At 36.5% G+C, this 21744-nt stretch overlaps 3 protein-coding genes across 6 annotated transcripts in view; 1 reads left to right on the forward strand and 2 right to left on the reverse strand.

The window, feature by feature from the left end:
• LOC136415213 (high mobility group protein I-like) overlaps positions 1 to 21744 on the forward strand; it is a 36917-nt gene that overhangs the window by 14083 nt on the left and 1090 nt on the right. The window lies entirely within an intron of this gene.
• Ets97D (DNA-binding protein Ets97D) lies at positions 590 to 3447 on the reverse strand. 2 transcript variants are annotated; one of them, XM_066399680.1, is made up of 9 exons: positions 3279 to 3447; positions 2704 to 2831; positions 2434 to 2645; positions 2247 to 2385; positions 2049 to 2190; positions 1799 to 1998; positions 1659 to 1750; positions 1033 to 1192; positions 590 to 918 (listed from the first exon to the last, which is right to left on the reverse strand). In XM_066399680.1, exons 1-9 carry the CDS (start codon positions 3365 to 3367, stop codon positions 659 to 661), a joined length of 1422 nt encoding a protein of 473 aa, XP_066255777.1. In that variant the 5' UTR covers positions 3368 to 3447; the 3' UTR covers positions 590 to 658. The 2 variants fall into 2 exon arrangements, with proteins under 2 accessions (XP_066255777.1, XP_066255776.1); XM_066399679.1 differs by having other exon boundaries at positions 591 to 918; positions 2049 to 2193.
• LOC136415024 (putative fatty acyl-CoA reductase CG5065) lies at positions 3653 to 17960 on the reverse strand. 3 transcript variants are annotated; one of them, XM_066399371.1, is made up of 10 exons: positions 17709 to 17960; positions 11953 to 12182; positions 11356 to 11537; positions 10239 to 10355; positions 7430 to 7684; positions 7064 to 7373; positions 6839 to 7006; positions 6516 to 6720; positions 5979 to 6179; positions 3653 to 5922 (listed from the first exon to the last, which is right to left on the reverse strand). In XM_066399371.1, the coding sequence occupies exons 3-10, from the start codon at positions 11518 to 11520 to the stop codon at positions 5718 to 5720; spliced, it is 1626 nt and encodes a 541-aa protein (XP_066255468.1). In that variant the 5' UTR covers positions 11521 to 11537; positions 11953 to 12182; positions 17709 to 17960; the 3' UTR covers positions 3653 to 5717. The 3 variants fall into 3 exon arrangements, with proteins under 3 accessions (XP_066255468.1, XP_066255470.1, XP_066255471.1); XM_066399373.1 differs by lacking the exon at positions 17709 to 17960 and adding an exon at positions 15503 to 15598; XM_066399374.1 differs by lacking the exon at positions 17709 to 17960 and adding an exon at positions 14221 to 14241.

A 21744-nucleotide genomic window follows, 5' to 3' on the forward strand; every position in this document is an offset into this window, starting at 1 on the left:
ATATTGAATTAGCTCAAAACAAAAATTGTTCCCTATTCTCGAAAGAAATAAATGAGTTCTTCTGAGCAGTATTATCGTTTTTTAGAGCTTTGTATCAATTAAATACAAATTTTCGTGTTTTAATTTACACTAAGCACTACGATAGATTTGCGAAGCCGCTGCATCGCCGTTATTGTCCTGTCTACAACTTGTATCTTTGTAAAAAGTAGATTGTAAAGTTCTTCCATGTTTTTATACCGATATCGTTTCTTAGATCGAATCGAGTGTTAACCCGGCTGCAAAGATGTTTGTAATCTGGAGATATTTATTGGGATAATTGTGTTCTTTTATTTAAAATATTTGTAAGATACGAGTTTCGTGTAACGGTGTTTTTAGTGGGAGCAGTTAACAAACGGGACCAGCAACAATAAAAATCTAGAGATACAGGGCACAGATTAAATGTGCTCAAATTTATGACAATTTCTTCTAATTTCTTTATCACACACTAAAATTAGAAAAAAACACATATAGAATTTGTTAGGAAATGTTAAGTAATGTAACATTTCCTAACGTGTCATCCCTACTTTCGTTCTATTCAGGAAAATCTATTAATCTGTAAAAACAAAACAAAATTTATTAGAATCACAATCTCAAACACAGATCTTAACATTCCAAATTGTTATGCAATTTCAATCATGGGGTTTCCATATTTGACCAAATTGGCCAACTCCTTAGCACTGTAGCCCAAAAGTTGTTTTAAATCGCATACGAATTTGTAAACGAATCGTTTACCGTGAACTTTCGATATCATATCACCGTCGTAGTAGTACCGTAGAGCCCTAGAGAGCTTTTCGTAGTTCATTGCGGGTTTGTTTTTGCGTTCACCCCAGAGATGAGCTACCACTTCAGGATGAGTGAGTTTGAATTCTGAATCTTTGCCTGGAAACAAAAGAATGAAAGGAGTAACAGATACAGGGCGTTGTGAACTGGAGAAGATATTAACAATTTAATGATGGAATATTCCTTAAGTTGAAAAAACACTGCAATTCTTACCAGTCCATTGTATCACCGATCGATACTCTTTACTCGTTAATAAATCCAAAAGAAATTGCCATAGTTGGATTTGGCTGTTATGACCTGATTTATTTCCCCCGGTGCTATAGGGACTGTTAAAGGTCTTAAGGGTAGACCCATAGTGTGGAAGGTATTTTAACTACGAATGGAAATATTTTGAACTTTAATACAATAAAATAGTTATCAATTATTTTAGGTTCATTATATCAATATCCTGATAAGTTTACCAAGAAGAGAATTTCCATTGAAGTGAAGAAATTGGCCATAGCTTGGCTTTGATTTCATAACTTAACTTAAATTGAAAATTACCAGACATTTGATCTAGTGGCACTTGCATTCATTAGTTTATCTTATGGAGATTTCGATCATATTTACTGCATCGCTCTTACACGTTTATGGTGCGTTATTATGTCAATAAAGAGAGCAGGTTTAAATGTACGGCAAAGATTAGAAAGAGTATGAGAAAATCACCATGTATAGAAATTTTTATATATCTTGATATGCTATGAAAAAGTTCGATAAAATACAAGATGTCTCCTCGAAAAAATTGAAAATAGTGCTTTTTGCCGATTTTACTATTTACAAATATCTTGCACATCACTGACCTTAGGGCTTTTGCCAGAAGCAGATGACTTTCCGAGACTGACTTTGCTTTCTGGCTTCGCACTACTTTTCCCTGCACCCTCCCTTAATGTAGCTAAAACTCCCAATTAAGAAAACTTTAGTGACCCAAATTTGTTCATACCAATTAGCTTCATCTGCCTTAATAACTCCAAATGTGTCCAAAATATGTCTCCAGGGTCACTAGGGACGATCTTTTGAAAATCCTCAATAGTCAATTTAAAAAGCTCTTGTCCAGTCATGTTCCAGTCACTGAGCTTAATATTGGAGAGATTAAACTGCCTGACGGCCCATTGTAACCAATGACGAACATGCACAGCTGTCCTGAAATTATTTGTAAATTTATGGCTTTAACCATTATTGCTACTAAAGACCATTCCTCAGGATCTAAAGGGATTTTCAATCGAGTCTGCTCCTCTTTGTATTGTACATCCACTTGCCACTGCACAACATGTTGCACATCATCAACAGATGCAACCACCTCTTTATCAGTTTCCACTGGGATCTCATCAACTTCTTCTAAATAACATTATATTTTAATATCAAGCATTTTTATTTGGTTATCAGACTACCTGTATGAATGTAGTCTTTGGCAGGCTTTAAAACATCAACAATATTGATTTTCCTAGTCAACAACTCAACTTGGACATTTACTTGAACTAAACCCTCTCCTTGCACGCACTGATCCACCAAGTTTTTGTGATCCTCTAGCTACAACAACCTTTAAGTTTGTTTGCATAACTCAAGAAAATAATATACAATTTGAGCATCCTGAAGAGTAAACACAAAGCTGGACAAGTTGATGTTCAGTTTTTGTTCAATGAGCTTCCGAAGCCTTGACAAAGGTTGGCGGATATCCATGTGCTGAACTATGGAATGCATGGTTGGTTCAGTTGTATTCAATACATCAGAGTCCAGTTCATTTATCCAACTTTCCTCAAAATCAGCATTATTATCCAATGATATCATTTCTAAAATATATATGTATATGTGTAGAAGAATTTGGAATCTTTGCCTGGGATAAATTACCAAATTGGGAAGTGCCATTAAGAAGAGTGACGGTGTCAGAAACAGCTGAGAGACTATTGTCTATAGTGTTTTGATCTGACTTCGGCGGTAAACATTCTACCATGTTTCCTTCATTGTTCAAAATGAATCTAGAAATTGCTTGTGGTTATTGCTAATTAATATAAAATACCTGTGATTTGTACAAGGTGATCACTAAAAAAAGCCTCAAGTAACTATGAATTTTGGATTTGGACACTTAGTGTTTACTTTTCAGAGGTGTATGACAAAACTAACATAATTGCATCCCTTAATAAATGGCATTAATCAATAAAAAAAAACCATAGGTCATATACCTACTGATTAAGGGAGTGTCCCAGTCCCCCTAATCTTTGGAATTATTAAGAATGACTTGTCTTATGTAAAAAAGAATTACAAAAGTAAATAGAGGTTATGACTTAATTATGAGATCATCTTCTTGAAACACAACCCTAAAGAGTACCACTAGTAATAATACTATTGAGGGGGCTATTCTTGTAAAGCCCTTCTTGATAAAGGAAGTTCCAGAAACATTTACTTTCTTTTAACAGCAAAGTTACCTTTTGTTTGGGTCCTCTTGCGAAGTGCAGACTTTTTGCCTAAATTCATTGATCTTCACAAAATATGTCTCAGCATTCGACTTGTTCATTATTTTTTCCAAAATTATCGCTTAAAAATTAAAAAATAGAAAAAACTTCTCAAAAAATGAAAACAAGCAAATAATTAGAAAACTAACCTCAAATAAGATTATAAATTACAATTTTGACAAAATAGAATATCATCGAGGCAAGTTAACCGGTAAGAAAGGTTTTTCAGCTGAATCGTAAGACTGTATCTATTGTCCTAAACCAAAGGATAAAAAAAAGTTCTTTAAAATCAAATAAGAAATTGGAAGTGAAAGGATTTTTATGTGTACCAAATAAAAACTATAATGCTTTCTTAATTCAAACTTTATTTGTTATCTAATTCTGCAAAAAACGAAGAAAATAAACCGACTTTTACGTTCCGGCTATTATCATCAATTATTATAATAAGTAATTATAATCAAATCGTATGACTAAAATATTTGCATAAAACACCTAGACCACCAAAACGGCCGTCAAAATCACAATTATTCCCCGACGTTCCCCGGAAAATACATTTAAATTTATTAATACAGCATCTGACAATTTGCCATACAATAACAGTACGTTTAAACAGAACATCGAAAAATCTGACCGCAATGATTTATTATTTTTATCATTAATTATCTGTCCACTTTCACGAATGCATTTTTTACAGCTTTTCTACTTTACATATTTCCTGATGATGCATGCGTTCTTACAATACTTATAGGCAAATTTAACGAGAGCATTGACGAAAAGGAAAAAATCGGAAATATGAGAACTTTTACAGCCACGCCCTAGTGAAGATTCGACACAACTAATTTTTTGTTGCACTTGATTGGGTTACAAGGCAATCGGTAACAATTCCTCGGAAGTAGATGTACGAAAGTAATAACTATCGTGAGTAGAGTCAACCTGTAGCATACCTATTATAATGGACGTGGATGGATGTTGCGGAATAAATAGTTATATTAAATAAGAAACGAACTAAACATAACATCATGGAATGAGCGAGCTCAAATTATTATTGACCTATAAAACCAATCCTAAATATCAACAAGAAACAAATACTTTATAATAATATTAATTCCAATAAATTATCATTACTTCTAAAAGTAGCCAATGCGTTTAACAATATCAATAATAATAAATAGTTTTTGTTTAATAAATAGTATATAAATTGCATGAAACGTCTTCGCTTCTTCTTTCGGGGACGGGTGTAGTATATAAAACTGGAATGTGCTTTGGAGGGCTTGAATTACGCCCTCTGAACCGGAAAAGAAATAACGCCCTTCAAGCTGAGCATTTCGCTTACATATTACCTAAATAGAGAGAGTACGCGTTATAATAGCATTTTGTGCGTTTAATTTCGCATAGGAAGCCATATTAGCCAAATGGAAGCACTAATTATTTTCGTCAACAAATTACCAAAATAGTTACTAGAACGAACGAAGACGTTTCGGTTCTTGCTACGGGCTACTGACATCAATTTACTAAATTTCAAATTTACCAAAGTGCCATTTTTAATCTCAGGTTTTTTCAATTTTGCAGTTTAGCAGGACATGCGCACTAATACGTGATTGAGCAATAATCTTGTAAGTGTATCGATTTCAGCAGCCCGGTAATAAGTTTGTTTAAATTATTTTCTTTACAGTAACGCATCTGGGTTCTTTTTGGTGAAAAACAGCGGTGTTTATACAGGACTTTAATCGATATTCTCTTTCGGGTCGAAAAGTTGGAGATTTTGCTGAAAAACACATCCAATCGAAGAAGAAGAAGGCAGAAAAATAAAATAAATTATATTTGATTATTTGAATATTTGAATTTTATATATTCAGGGAAATACGTTCCTCATCGTGAAATTTATTAATTATTCGCACGTTCGTTATTTAAATTGTAAGATATGAGTGTCAGCGTATCATATAAAAATCACAACTCACATCTGGCGGAGGTGTAAAACTAATTTAAGCGACCTTACAACTCTCATAAAATCATCTCATAATAAAACTGATTTCAGGCCCGAATTCGAACATCGATTCAAGCTCTTTGTATAAACAACCTTAGCGCGAACCTCCTCGTAACGAAACGAGACGCAAATACACACACCAAAGACGGGAACTTCTGTTTAATTCTAAATCGACACACAAGTTACAACTAAATAACAATAATAAAGAGCAATTAACGTTTGGCATATCGATCCAGCTTACCTTTAAAATTATTATACTGAAAGTAGATCCCCGCTCGTCTCGCTACAGTGCAGACTGCGCTTCTTATTACCTGAGGGGGTCTTATACCAATGGGACCATCGCGCGTGACTCGTCAAACACCCCAACCCATCTATTTGTACGTCGCGATGTAACAAAATCACAAGTGCTCGTCCTATTTGTTTGGTTTTTACATAAAGGGCAGCATGGTAGCCAGACGTAAAAGTAGCCGTAGTGCGTTCGACCACAACCGCCTCAAAGGGGCGTACCTGAGTGCCAGGAAGTGCCACGTGATCATTACCCCCACCATTTGTAGCAGCCGGTATACCATAAACAGCTTGGAGATTTGTTTTCGGGCTTTTGGGATTGAGGATGCGTCTTCTTTGAAGATAAACCTATGAAATATGTTTCCAATACGTCTATGAAGTTGGAAAGTGTTTTACTGATTTACCGTCTAATTCCCAGAATGTAGTTTTCTAAGTATTTCTCCCAATCGATAGTAACCACGTCGAAGCAGAATTCATTCTTGTCCGCCTCGCCGAGGGTCTGACTTAATGCCCTCACGTTTTCATCGTCAAATTCCCATTGTTGCGTCGTGAAGTACTCCAGACAGTCGGCTGCTTTGCTCAGTTTATTTTGCACTTTGATCATGCTGAAATAATTCAAATGCTTGGCTTAACCATGACCTAGTCCAGTCAGGTAAATACCTCCATAAACGTTAACCTTTTTAGTTCAGAATTAAATAAAAGATATATTTATCGTTCGTATCTTCACATTATGGGCATTATAGTGTATGATATTTTGAGGTTTTTACGTACGTTGTTTAAAAATTATAACGGTGCCAGCCAAGCTTCTCGGTTTATTTGTAAACGATTTATCCGTTGATGACCCAGTATGAGTATTCTTGACGGAATATAGATAGATGTAAATCATTCAAGACAATTTTAACGTTTATACTTTCATATTAGATCTTAGAGTATCCACTTACATGGGTTTTCCTCCACTCAGCCAGACCAACGAATCCATGATATAAGCGGGTATCCAATGTAGGAAGCACCTGTTCACTGTATTGACAGTCTTCGAAGCCGTCACCGACCCGTCCGGGTACCACATGATCTCTTTCAGAGGGTGTCTCCTCAAGTACTTGAAGCAGATCCCAATGAAATCATTCCACGTGATCGGTTTCCTTTGTCCTAAAAAACAAGAGGAAATTTTCTAAAATTTCTAGGTCACCTAGACTGCGTCGAGGCGGAGAAAGTGCTATAAATGAAAGCGAATATGTGTCGCGAATTGATCAGAATGCATACGAACCTGTGACGCAGTTATAAATCGGTATCTCCTTCGTCTTGGCGCCGGCTATCCTCCAGGCCGACACGATCATCAAATTGATGACGGTGTCAACGGGAACTAGATCGGCCTTTTTGGTTTTCTGGCACAGCATCGTTCGGAAAAAGCCTTTTCCGGCGGCTGCAATGATCCCTGAAATAATCCAAACCCAATAACATAATTCCTCAACATTTCTAAGTAAATACTAGCCGGTAGGTCCATTCCAATTATCGACCCAACCCTTCAAGGGCCCGTCCTTACTGCTCAAGACTATACTGGGTCTCACAATTACTAGAGGCAAGTCACCCTTATTGTCCTTCAACCAGCACTCGGCCAGCGCCTTCGTGAAGGTGTATGTGTTGGGGCGATTGCCTATCAATTTGGGCGTGAGCGAGTCCACCAAATCTTCATCCAGAGCCTCCACCACCGAAACCACCTGATCCGGCCCTATTGGCGGTGGGTAGATCACTTCTTTTACCTCCATGCGGTCACAGTTGCAGTAGGCCGTCGAAACGTGGATCTGTGAATGATGAGTTTGAAAACGAGATTCCGAGTGCAGAGAGAGGACCAACTTACCAAAGCCTCGAGGTTGGACATTCTTTTGCAGAGCTCGACCAATCGCTGAGTGCCGAGCATGTTTATCGTCACGGACAACTTCAGTTTTTCGTCAAATTTTACTGTGGCAGCGCTATGAAATACTACGTTTACGGACCTGGATAACAATAATCGGTCGGTTGGACTGATGGCTAACTCAGGTTGCGTTATGTCGCCCTCGATCGGCAGCACTTTGGAGAGGTCATTTGGTCGTTCTTTGCGAAGAGGGTCGAATAACTGAAGAAGAAAATTGTCGCGATATGTTATTTTAATATATTCACAGTTTTCTTAAAGAACATGAAATTTTAAAGGATTTTTAGATGAGTCATGCTCTGGCACGCTGTCGAAAGTTGTCTTACTGTGTCGGCTAATACATTTTCTAAATCGCAAGAAAGATATAGGACGCTCAAATGAAGTCAAAGAATCCCAATTTAATGCTTGTTTGGAGTCAGTATCTGAAGATTTTCTTATAGACACCATAGCGTTTTTTTATGATTTTCAACCATTTTTTTTCCTCAATATTGCACCACATAGTTACATGATTGCGACGAAGAAAGAACCTCAAAAATGTTTTTTTTCTTCATTTTAACCAGGCGATTAACAACTTAACTGCCGATAATGAAATTAACGTGACAGGTAGCTAAGTAAAGTATGCCGTAATAGGATGATATCAGCGGGATAATTTTTGTACAAATTGCTGATATATCAATCAGCCTTCAGGTAAGGAGAATTTTATTTCTGGTAATTTCATAATTATTATAATGTGGGAAACAACAATTATTAATACTTAAATTCTATATTAAGGTAAGCTGGTGATCTAATTCCAGGACACGCACCTGATAACTTTATTGCCCGCTAGACTCCTACGTTCTGATAAATGCGGTAATGCGTGCGGTACAAAGGTTGTTGATCTATTATTACCTGACGAAACACGGCAAGTGTGTAAAAAATTCTATTATCACAAAATAAATTTTTTATTTTCACTGGCAAACTTGTACCTCTCGATGAGCTTTCTCCCAATACGCATATCCTGGTCAACGACAAACCGACGTTCTTTACGTGCACGACTTTCTTCACTTTTATTTTTTTCCTATGCATATTGTTCCATAAAAAATAATAACAAGCAGTTACTGAAGGACACACATTGGCAAATGATTGTCCGGCATTAGTAGCCACTTATCAATACCAAATCAGTTCCATGGATAGGTCGCCTAAAACGAATTCAACTGACACAAAAACAACTTTCTTTTTATTTATTTATAAAGGATTCGGCTAAATAATTCATATCTCGTTCCACTATACGAATTAATTATGGCATAAATCGCGTGCTGGGCTGGAAAGGCCTTGGGAATTTGCATCGAGAATTTGCGATTATTGCAAGGAAATGAAATAAATAGTTCCTTATTACTTCAATAATCAGTTTTGTGAAATGAGGAAGTTCTGGTTTTGTTGGTTTTTATTTTCCATAGCAAAAAATAAGCTTTTCTCGCCTTCAGGACATCAAGGGAAGAAATCAAAGTCTCACACCAGCAATTTTATAGTGATTCAAAGATGCAGTAAATATACTTAATGGTCAGTTAGTTAAAGTAACATTTTAGCTGCCCTTTGTGACGCTTTTGGGGCGCTCTGAGTCCTAAATCTAATTCCGTGGTTCGGGAATTGAAATTTCAAAATAAAACTGCCTTAAAAAGTTATAACTTATTGTCAGTTGACTTCTGGAGGAAGGTGACGAAAAAATTACATATTGCTACCTAAGCAGCAGGGTACAGGGCCTTTCTGTGGATATATTACTAACAGAATTAACAATAACTGGACATACTTTGACGCTCTTAGTGATGCGATGATTTGTGATATAGTTATTTAAACAGTGAGCCATTATAGGAAGGAGACCTATTACAGGTAAATTTCCGTCTACGTGACTAAAATCACTAGATTTTCTTTTTAACGAACATTCAAATTTGTGAATTGAATTAGTGTACTTAGTGATGCGATAATTTGTGATGTAGTTATTTAAACAGTGAGCCATTATAGGAAGGAGACCTATTACAGGTAAATTTCCGTCTACGTGACTAAAATCACTAGATTTTCTTTTTAACGAACATTCAAATTTGTGAATTGAATTAGTGTACTTAGTGATGCGATAATTTGTGATGTAGTTATTTAAACAGTGAGCCATTATAGGAAGGAGACCTATTACAGGTAAATTTCCGTCTACGTGACTAAAATCACTAGATTTTCTTTTTAACGAACATTCAAATTTGTGAATTGAATTAGTGTACTTAGTGATGCGATAATTTGTGATGTAGTTATTTAAACAGTGAGCCATTATAGGAAGGAGACCTATTACAGGTAAATTTCCGTCTACGTGACTAAAATCACTAGATTTTCTTTTTAACGAACATTCAAATTTGTGAATTGAATTAGTGTACTTAGTGATGCGATAATTTGTGATGTAGTTATTTAAACAGTGAGCCATTATAGGAAGGAGACCTATTACAGGTAAATTTCCGTCTACGTGACTAAAATCACTAGATTTTCTTTTTAACGAACATTCAAATTTGTGAATTGAATTAGTGTACTTAGTGATGCGATAATTTGTGATGTAGTTATTTAAACAGTGAGCCATTATAGGAAGGAGACCTATTACAGGTAAATTTCCGTCTACGTGACTAAAATCACTAGATTTTCTTTTTAACGAACATTCAAATTTGTGAATTAAATTAGTGTATTTTGTCTAATTTACAAATTTAAATCGCAATATGTCGGTATGATTTAAGCGCAGATTACTTACCGGTGAACACAAAAGTTCCTGAAGGCGTTCTTGTGCATTTTGGCCTCTTTTCGGTCTAATTAAAAGATATATGTTTAAGACTCCCGGGCAGCTCCTCAGCAACTTCTCTAATAGAACCTAGAAAAAAATTAGGATTAAAATGCATTTTTGTAGAGTTTTCATCATAAGTATCCGTCATTCGATAATACGATGGATGCAAAAGGCGGAATCATTAGACTTTCCGAAAACGTTGGGAGAAAAGTATCCAGAGATTCAATCGGATTTTGATTACTTTTAATAGTAATTAATTCCACCAACTAAATACTCGTTATTGAGGAGGGCGTAACCGAACTAATGGAATAGATCTCTAATATTTTTTTTAGCTAGGATTCGAATCGTAATAACTATTTTGTTGCCTAATTGATTATTGATTAGCCTATTATATGCTTATTATGTCTCTTCGGTTCTTAGGTTAGTTCAGGTTATATACTTAATGCTCTGCTAGTGTTTGCAACAAAAAATTGTTTTTTGATTATATTTGGAAACAACGTATCAATGGGCAGTAAAGGGTAGCATCACGAAGAATCATATACAGGGTAATTCACTGTAAGTAGCCTATTAGAAATTCTGGAGTATCTGGAGAATGTAATATACAACTAAAGTAAATGATATTCTATCTTATAGAAACATTGGCAACATCAAAATTTAAAAAAAAAAACGTCTTTGTATTTCGAGGAAAAAATCCAATTTGATATATTACAAAACTTCTTAAAAACCTGAAATGAATTAACCCATTAAATAGCTTTCAAGATCAAGATGTCTAAAACTTCTTATAGTTGCCAGAATTCCAATATAGGGTGTCTCAAATAAAGTGACTTTCATGGTGATGGTTGTTTGAAATCTAGGACGCCTGAAAAAACTCTAAGAAGTGCAAGTAAAAAGTCTAAGAAACTTAATTTGCTCATATAATGCCTATTTCTGTACACAAATGCACTGTTTTGCAAGTTAAGTCGCCTCATATTTTTTGCCGACTCCATAATCCCAGTGAAACTCTATATTTAGGACACCCTGCACATGTGAATCACCAAAAATTACCTATATCATATAAAAATTTGCCAATAACACTCAAAAAATATACCTTGCCCATGAAACCAGTGCCTCCGGTAATAAACACGGTTTTCCCGCTGTAAAAATCAGCGACTGACCCCTGGATAGCCGCCACTGGCCCGTTCGCGCTGATGGCAGCCATTGGAAGGATTTTCGATGCGCTACTGGTGCTCGTAGAAAACTTCTGAATCACCATAGAGAAACCCTCCAGATCTACAACAAAGGTTTCCCCATTATTCAACCGGCATTCGCAGAACTAAACTAAAGCAATAGATTACACAATAAAAACACCTATATGCTTTCTATTTTTATCACTTTCGATTTGGAGATATGTTCTACTCTAAATCGTTATAACGGGCAATGAGGGTTAGAACCATGAGGAGGGGCTCGGGTTTTCGTACGGACGTAAATAAATAAGGAAACGCGTGGGCCGCATGTTAAGTTGGTGTTAAGGGGCTAAAAATAATCTGTTTGTGCATTATTTATTTAGAGATTTTCAGTGAAAAAATTCAGGTGAGTGCTCGTTTTCAGCACTGCCTGTTAGCGAAATTAGCCCGGGGGTAAGCCCACCTTAAGCGTTCAAAATATGTTGATATTCATGTTATCCTCGATATTCGTCATAGCTTACCTTTATGTGGTCAGCACTTCTTTCGCCCGCCGACGACCATCGTGCAAATGTCTTCTCGCGTTGAAGCTTCAAATCAAAAGGCAGGTAAGCGACGGTTGAAACTGGAAAACTTAATTTTATGCGTTCTTCAAGTTTCGGCTTCAAGTCTTGGAAGAAACGGAACGGTGCTATTTCTTGGAAATGCGGAAACGGGTCGTTTTCATGTCACTACGGATCGGTGGTGCGCTCGCCTGAAATGAGTGAAAATAGTTGTCATTATGGCAGATCTGTTAGACAAACGTCATACTGATGGCAAGTTTAACTACTGGATAGGGCGTGCCTTTCTCTGGATATTACGCCAGGATTGGAATAAATATTTGTGTCGAATTTCCTAACTCCAGAACCGCTTCAAGGCTGAGGACTACGGACGTACTTAGATAATATTCTAAAGTTCAAAACATTGATTTTGGCCTAAATTTCTATCATAATTCATGATAGAAATGAACCCTCCTCCACTTGAGGACAATAATCAATGTGTCCAATAACCAATTAAATTCAACAGAGCAAGTATAGCAAATCCGTTATTTTTCACACTTTCTAATATGCGCCAAATTAGTACTAAAAGTAGGTACCAAGTAATACTACCTGCCGTTGTCGTCTAAACCTGAATAATGAGCAAGAACTGGGCGGATAATCGACAACGAAAGGAAAGTTGATTACCGTTACATTTACCTTGAACTTGGAGGTCTCTTCAAGTGGAATCGACCTTTGATCGCAGGGGAGAACCCCGGAGAAATTCTTCGACGATCGTTTTATGGGGTAATAGGTATCTGCACCTACCGGTTAATTTATTCTCGATAGAGTGGATTTAGTTCCGGTTTAATTTTGTTGCACCTCGCATTCTAATGCCATCGCCTAATGCTGAGGATTCTATATTCTATTTCTTTATAGTGAGATGCCCCATTTCAGCATTTTTAGAAGGCCTTGGATACAGCCTTGATTAAATATTATCAGACGTTATTTTGCGTTTATTATGCTCCAGTGATTTACTCTCATATTCGCCATAAGTGCAAAAGCATAGTTTAAGTTTAAGCGTGGCTTACATTGCCGCTTCTGCATGCATAACTATCAAATTTACGCATGCTTAGACTTAAGTGCGGCATATTAAATTCACTTTTAGGTTTTATTTAACTTAAGAACGTGACGTAATCTTTATTTACTAAGCGCCACAATTCAAATATACAGTGTGATCTTCACACAATAAACTAAACTTCGTTCACTTCGTTTTCTATACAGAAAAAATTACCTTCCGGATATATCTGCGGTATATAAAAATTGACAGTTTTTGATACACTACGGCTTCCAGTTTTCCTTATTTTTTTTTAGATTTTCAAGAAAATATCGAAATTTATGAGATGTCGTTTCTCGATTTAATAAAATAGTATGCATCCAATATTAATCCTGATTACTTCAGTTGAGTCGTAAATCCTCGGAAGCCATCTCCTAAAGTATTTCTCTCACGTCACAGAACACCCTGTATAACACTATTATCTGATTAATACATAACGATTCCTTTATAAAAGATATATAAATATATGTATTTATATACATACATATATCTTGTTGGCCAGGTAGATATCAGACTATGACCCAACAAGTAAAGAGAAGATATGAATATGTAATTAATTTATATGGCAACCAATAAGACATTGACTTAAAATAACGATGGTTTCTTGAGTACGGCGAGGGAGAGGATTAAGAACACTAAAGCAACTAAGGGTGTTCTCTGAGTTCGAAAGGAATTAAGACCTAATTCAAGCGCTTTAAAACGAATGATCGGACAAAGGTTGTAAAGTTGTTAAAAAATTTCGGTTATTCTTAGATTTCCTTTAAAACAATTGTGGCAAACCTTCTCCAAAACAAATCCAAATATCCAAGCAGCTCCACACTTAGCACTTTCTCGCCATTAACCAGTCTCAAACCAGATGAAAGCTCTACCCGATGAATACAAGAACAGACGAACAGACGTGGACTACTGGTGGCACCCGGAACACCGATCACCCGGTATATTCGAGGACGTTCTTCGAAATTCTTCAGTTGTTGTTTTCTTGGGTCAGTGGGGTAAGCGAAGAAGACGAGGAGAGGCGGAAGTAGGTTAATATAGCGGTCTCATGAATCAGTACCGCGACGTGTAAACGGGGGGGTCAATGTCTTGGGTTGCTTTTGTGAAGCTCCGCTGGTGATTGATGCCAGAGTCCGAAAGGAACAATTAATATCATAGCTACATACCTTTTTTAAATTCTTCTTTTTAGTTCTCTTCACTAATTTTTTTACGGTTTAACACTGAAACGCATCTGGGGAAGAACTAAAGGATTTAACGACGACTTTCTCTATTTATCGAATGCAGTTGACAAGGCATAAATTTTCCGTTTAAACGACTATTCACAAATGACGTATGTTTGTACAAGGTGTTCTAGAGTCAGAATTCTAATACCTTCTAATCATTTCCCATTTTAACATTTTTATCTAGCTAATGCACGATTTTGTAAGATCCAATGTAGATTTATAGCCCGACATTTTGTTTTAATTATTATTATTTTATATCAAAGACACGGCTAAAAATGTTAATATCATATATTAATTAAAAAATAATAATAATCGTTTTAAAAAAGCATACAAACTACAGCGATTTCTTAATTAACGTTAAGTAAATGCCTTTTAATTAAAAATATACGATTAGGCGAATGCAATAGATTGTTTATTGGAATAAAAATTAGTTTACGTAGGATGTATTTAATTTCAGTTTTTTGATTAGACATGACAATTCATGGAATTCCCAAATCAAGAAAATGTATCAACCTGCGAAGATACAAATTTGAGACTAATCAATATGATGAAAAAATAGTAAAACAAAAGAAAATTAGTATAAAAATAAATAATAAAAATAATAATAATAAACCATAATTGGTGAACTTTCATTCGGAAACAATTTTTTACTGGTACTATTTCTTTGCAAATTGGCAATGAGACACGAACGTTATAAAAATGAAAAAATATTATCTTTTAGGAGTGTTTGTGGTTTTTACCCACCAATTAACACACTGGAAGTGCTTATTGTGGCAATTTAATGGGTTCTTAAATTATATGGGAAAAATGAAAAAAAAGTAAATGACGCTGAAATTTTTATTTATTACGTTCTTTCCAGCATCTCTTTTTTCCTAATCAGACGCTAAACGAACGCGTTTAATAAATCACACATGTTCAATTGAAACTAGATCTTGTAGCCGTAAACGAACCCCTCTTTCTAGAGCTGTCAGTACCATAGACATGGGGTAACACTATCATATATGTTTAACGCAAGTATAGCTACACCTCTTGTTAAATTAAACCGATTAATCCATAGACCATAATTCCAACAGGATGTTGAGTTATTCATTGACAAAACTACTAAATGAATGAAAACGAGATCCAGTTTTCAGCGGTTAATTAAGCAGGCCTAGGGCAGTTAACACTAACGCTAAGTACTAATGAAATGGACAGGAAATTGAGCCTTATCAATATAGGTACTAACCTTTATTGTTGAGCATTATCATGATTGCGATTGATGAGGAAAGGTACGGCAAATTTTACTTCAAAGCAATAAACAATGGTATTAATCTACAAGCGCGGGTGAGTACTGACTCAGGTATCACTTTAGAAATGGACTCATAAGTTACTTATATCATGCAATAGTGAGGCGTGGGGCTACACTAATGGGGTCCCATAACGTCATACGTTCAATTTAACGCTTGTCTTCTTCTGAATTATTTATCTTATCTATAGTTTACAATACTGGTACCTTAAATCCCTTTATTTATTGTATTTTGTTCAAGGTTTAGTTAAAAACAGAGGCGTACCGGGAAAGTGAAGTAGCAATAAACCAAGAAAATAGGTTAATAGAACACGAAAAAGGAGGTTCCGCATAGTCAGAAAGTAATACACTTAAATTCTTGCCAAAGAAATTTTGTTTATTGCTACTAGGAGCATGAGTAAATCGTATCAGGTGTGTCCTAGCAGGTTCGAGAAACATGGCAAGCGGTAGGATGATTTAATATCATCTGGAAACAGTAGTAACTATCGTATATCGTAGGTCAATGGTTTTCTTTTTACCTGAAAACTGTAAATAACATTTTTTCTTCAGAACTATTCAATATGTCCGTATCCATGACGTTACTGATGGAAATTAGTAATTTTCTTTAGGGCAAAATATTCGCCTTCGATAGCTATCATATATAAAAAATACAGTAAAACATCTCGATTGATATCGCAGAAATAAATCAATTTGTTATTTTTGTTCCACCCAACCTTTACCACCCTGTAGATAAATAGGTACCTTAGGAAAGATGCTGCCAAGAGCTGCTGCTTATGAGAACTTTTTCTCTTCAAATGATGCCAAAAATCGCCTACTAAAATCTCACGTTGCATTCGGTAATACCGTATATCGCGTTCTTACATGTATACAGTGTGTCTAAGATTTGGGTTGAAAAGCTTAAATAAAAACTTGATGGGAAGTATGAGGAGTATTCATTAATAGTTATTTAACAAACGAGAAAAAAACACTGATAATTGAATTTTTTGGTATTAAAATTTTATCGCACGCATGTTAATGTCAAAAACTCATAAAAAGTTTTGACACTGTCACATACAAATTTGATTGGCATGTGAAATAAGTAAAATAAACACGCCTAATTTTTTGTTTCAAAATTTGTTTTCAATTTTCAAAACTTTTCAAAATTTTGAAAAATGCATAAACTTTCAAAAAATTATGTCATTGGATAGATCTGTCAAAGCCAAGCTTGAACAATGCTAGCACTGTTGATTTACTTCAAACCGTTGATCAGATGCATGCAGATCATGAAAATTATCGAAAAAATATAATCCCGAAACGTTCAAATAGCTCTATAAGTACTGTGATTCATCGCATCCAGACCCTGATAAAAAAAGGCAAACTATTCATCACCGTGCTTTAAAGAATGCATAATATATTTCATCAGTGGACGAATGACAATAATAATGATCATCGTAGTCACGAGATGATAACGTCATAGACGGTACAAGCGTAAATCGCATATATCAAGGAAGTACGTATTGTTCATTAAAGGTGTGTTGGGCAGGTACTGTGGGCCGAATGAGGTAAAAAAGTACGTACCCACTTCATACAATAAATTTTGATCGATGCATAGGTACCATACGGCCACGTGATTATCCCATTCTTGTTGCGTGAAAGGTGTATGAGTCTAGATCTTGGTCTGAACTCTGGATCAAAGGTATATAATCGAAATCAACTTAACAAAACCAGTAATAGAGAAATACATGCTGGTGATCCGGGTGATTTGATACTTGAAAAAAAATGCGCCTGAAAGCCCTTATACTCGTCTGGATAAGGTTGCAATTTACTGGATATAGAGCCAATAAGTCCACGTATTATGCCGTATCGTTTATTTTTATTTAATCTGGTTATTCCTGGAGGCTTACTATGAAATGAAAATTCCGCGAAACAGCTGCTTTCGGCTATCCAGACTGGGCCTGACCTGACAGGCCCTAACCCCGTTCCAGTTTTCAGGTTAGAATTCTCCAAACCCCTTTAAGAAACGTGCCGAATGAATTTTCTTAATAATAAACCTTTGAACATCTCGTGCCGATGCAAGAATGCAGGATTAAGCGATACCTCACGATTCTATGCAGAAAAATCCCCACCAAACCGTTCGAAAGTCATTCATAACGCATTTGGAGCTCACCTTCCTCGTCAGTATGGACCGGTTGATGGTTTTCAGTTTCCAGACCGCCAAAATTAATTTGCAGACCGAAAATTAACACAAAACCGATTTTATCTGTGGATCGGGGCTCGCGCACGCACCGCCCGATTACGTTTTGAATTTTTTAACGCCGAACGGAGGACTGGAAAACGGGTTAGGAAATTACTTACTTTCCTGAAAAAATCAATATAATAATACCGAAGGCTTTAGAAATTTGGGCGAGTTTTCACTGTTTCCCAGGGTCGGCGATTGGCCGGCTGACTGCTACTGCTGCGGTAAGTGGAAATTTCAAAACGGGTCGCGCCATCTATAAGACGGTGGCTCGCTCGACTAACTAGGCAATTTCAGAAACCTTCGTGGGGTGGATCCCCAAGTAAATAATTTCGATCTGTGAGGATTTTTGGCGGTTAAAAAATGTAATTCAACTGCATTTTTCAATAAGATTTTAGTGAATTTTCAGAAGAAGCTTTAAAATCTAACGGTGGAGGTTCTAAAGAACTATATGCGTACAACATTTGAAACTAATATCTCAAAAACTCAAGGTGCTGTAAAATGAAAATTAAAAAAAAAATTGATTCCCCTTTGTCAATGAGTCACCCTGTAGAGACAAATATTCACATTTTTAAAATTAGGGAAGGTAAATCCTTTCATTTCTACAAAAATGTAGAGGGCCACCCTGTTTGCGCAATTACAGTAAATCGCTCGGTACTTCAGTAAAAGAGGAGCACGAAAAAGCTGCTAAACAAAACAAGGAATTTAAAAATTTTACATCAGCTATACAGCGTGTACTAAACTTCCAGGTGGCCGTTGGGATCAAAAAGAGACAATGAGAGATATTCACCCTACAGAATGAGTTAAATTGAATTTATCGGCTTTCAGCCTCTGGCGGTTTTCTTTCGGCATGGGATCATAAGGAGCGAGCACCCGTCCACCGGACGAGTGAAGGCCGAGAGCCCATGCCCGGCGTGCACGCCGCCACAAAATAGAAATTTGCCACCATGGGGCTGCATCAGCGAAGTTTCGGCAAACCGCGACGTAACCGCATGTAGTTCGGGCCGAATGTGGCTTGTTGGGAAAGCAGCAATTTTCACGGTCTTAGATTCTTCCTTAGTCCAGTCGAAGACAAGTAGTGATACATCAATATCGCTGTAGTATAGGAATGTCGTTGCGGCAGCAAATTGACTACTTTTTCGCCTTGTGAAACCGTGCATGGAGAAAATGTGTGTTGGATGAAATTTGCCCGAGATTAAGTCAATTGTTGGCAAGCAGCCTGTATAAAGCCTCATACTGAGCACCTACTTGCATTGGCTCGAAAATGGGATTTTGAAGAAAACATGATTTTGAGGGAGTTTCCGAACTAAAGTAACACTTACAACTTACCACTCTGTCATGTTTAACACTTAGAGTAAACATGTCCCTCGGTCTGTAATCCGGCGACTTCTTGCCCTGTCTGGGCAAGCAAAAGGGTCAGCTTCAAATAACCACCTAGATATATCTACTATGCTCCTCCTCATCCCGCTTGGGGGTCAAATATATACCCGGATGATGTCTTTTTCTAGGCTAATGCTAAATGCATGCAAAGGTAACGATAAAAAACGAATTTTTTGAATTTTAAATACCTCGTGAAAGGAAAACCGAACATTTTGAAAAATCTTCAGCGTCCCTCAGTGACACAAATTTAAAGTTCGGCGGGGTTTAAAGAGAGAAGACAATATTGTTTACCTACGAATGGCGCATTACGATTGGTGGATGGGGTTTTGGCGCGCTACCCCAGCGCCACCGCGGAACGCTTACGAAATAACGTAAACTGCCGGTCAACGCCAACTAGTGTGTGTGTGTGAGGTAAGTCGATTTTATTTTCCCCTCAATAATTTTTATAAATTCACTGGATTTTTTCTCAAATACCGCAAAAATATTATAAAATATTAGTTTTTCCGATGCTATTTATCGCATAAGCCAAACTGGCCTGCGTTTGCCCGTTCCAAAGCAATTAATTCCCGAAGCAATTGTATTCGATAAAATTCTGGTATGGCCGCCTCGGTTTTCGTTGCAAGAAGTCAAGCTCGGTCACGCTAAAGGTTTGAAAATTAATTTATCTGATGTTAGACGGTGAATCTTCGTGGTTTTTTCACCTAATTAAAGCAGATTTTTGATTTTATCATATGGAGCCGTGTTTCACCTCGATACATACTTTTTTTTTCGGGAAAATATTTGGGTGTAGCCTGTGGAATTTTAATATTATATTATTTTGAGTATGGCGCGCGCGGCATAGAACCGATTTCAAACAGTTTTATTGCGATCAATTTATTTAAGCCCTAAATGATGACCATGTTTGCTGAGAATCACAGTGGTTTATTTATTAATTACTCAATAATTAAATTCTGATTTTTTTTCGCGAATTCTGTCGTAAATACATTCCAGTCCTCAACGTGAAAATTAAAATTCCCATTAAGTTTTTCATGTTTACACGGTTCGTGTGAACACGGCGAACGTTGCAGTTTGAAGCGCTGCTTTGTCGCATAAGGCCCATTATGAAGCAACGCCATGTTTGGTAGAGGAGCCTATATTGATTTTCTATTTTAAGAAACTGGTGATGCTATATAGAGCATTGAGTTTGAGTAAGAGGCAGGTTGATGAGGCAGTTGCTTTCAAAATGGGGAGAAAGAGAGGGGTCGCAGTATGGCCGTTCACTTAACGGAGTTCAACTGTTCACTCTCTGTTTTGTTTCCTATTGGCTGGTGCGAAACAAATGAATGATGGGGGCCGGTAAGAACTCTACGTAATATACATGGCGTCTTTTAAATTGTTAAATGCCTGCAGCAACGAATATTGCAATCTCAAAACCAGCTGAAGCTGTAATATTAGTTAACAAGCCAAAGTTGTCTTTTGTTAAGATTTTATGACGAGTTCTATTGGTCATAGCCGGCTTCTGTCTACTTGTGACTTCTGATCAAAAAGTTTGATAATCCTAAAATCAAATTTTCCTACTATTCGCAATTCTCATATACTCCCAAAATTTAGTGTTTTTTTTTTATATTGACTCTAACTAATGATTGAACCTGAACTTTGGTGACCTTGGATTCCCTAAGAGGGGGAGGGGTGAGCATATTTATATTGACATTGTTCTTATTTAGGAAATTCTACGCATGTCGCAAATTAGGCGCGCTTTCAAAATTGCCCAGTCGTATTAGGCAGTTCGGCACAGTCGAACCGGGACAAGAAAGCATTGCCACGCATGGACGCACCAAACATTGTTACCAATCCTTTCACGAGCATCCACAGCTCAAATGTAGGACTGACATAAAAACATTCCCTACTTTACATCCGGCTAATTATTGAATGTATTCGAAATTCGGCAACAAGGCGCGCACATGCACGTGTCATAATTTGACGAAAATTTCAATTTCAAATCAAACTCGCATATACACAAGTCAAGCGGCTGTGCTTAATGCAGATAGGACCTTATTTTTGCCCTTGAAAAATGTAAAAAAGTAGAAAGTAGTTTCTAATTATATCGAAATTGTTTGAATATGTGCCGGTAAAAAGATGTATGTAGTATACATACAAGGTGTCCCACTAAAGCCTGCGAGGTTCTCGACCGATTAAGGAAAGTTATAAATGTAAAGAACTTGTAGCCCTCAAATGTTTTTCAGGGTTGCGGGCATTTGCAGTTGGGCCAAAAGTAGATGTCGATTTTCTTTTTTTTAATGGACCACCCTGTAGATTTTAAGATTTTGTCTGAAGATCTAAGGTACCTTGTATATACCTTAATTAGTATTTACCTAATTTAGTATTTTTGTTCAATAAATTATTGTTTTCTCGGTCGTAAACCTTATCACTTCAGTCATTGTCTATATTTGGTCACTTTACAGTCATGAAAGTACCCGCCACATACAACTATTTATTTAAATTGTGGTAGATAATGTGCATAATTTAGTGATTTATTGATAAAATGTTATTTGTTATGTCACTTGTGCGCTATTTATGTCTAAGACCACTGACCTCAAATTTAAGAGTT

Source organism: Euwallacea similis, chromosome 19 (assembly GCF_039881205.1).
Source record: "Euwallacea similis isolate ESF13 chromosome 19, ESF131.1, whole genome shotgun sequence".
Taxonomy (NCBI): domain Eukaryota; kingdom Metazoa; phylum Arthropoda; class Insecta; order Coleoptera; family Curculionidae; genus Euwallacea; species Euwallacea similis.

What these genes read in the sequence shown, in the direction of transcription:
- Ets97D (XM_066399679.1), bottom strand. Translation starts at nt 3,367, where the DNA reads ATGAACAAGTCGAATGCTGAGACATATTTTGTGAAGATCAATGAATTT. An exon ending in CAAGAGGACCCAAACAAAAG is followed by an intron (nt 2,832 to 3,278) that starts GTAACTTTGCTG and finishes AGCAATTTCTAG; the next exon opens with ATTCATTTTGAACAATGAAG. An exon ending in TAATGGCACTTCCCAATTTG is followed by an intron (nt 2,646 to 2,703) that starts GTAATTTATCCC and finishes TATATATTTTAG; the next exon opens with AAATGATATCATTGGATAAT.
- LOC136415024 (XM_066399371.1), bottom strand. Translation starts at nt 11,520, where the DNA reads ATGGTGATTCAGAAGTTTTCTACGAGCACCAGTAGCGCATCGAAAATC. An exon ending in TAATTGGAATGGACCTACCG is followed by an intron (nt 7,007 to 7,063) that starts GCTAGTATTTAC and finishes GGATTATTTCAG; the next exon opens with GGATCATTGCAGCCGCCGGA. An exon ending in GATTTATAACTGCGTCACAG is followed by an intron (nt 6,721 to 6,838) that starts GTTCGTATGCAT and finishes CTTGTTTTTTAG; the next exon opens with GACAAAGGAAACCGATCACG.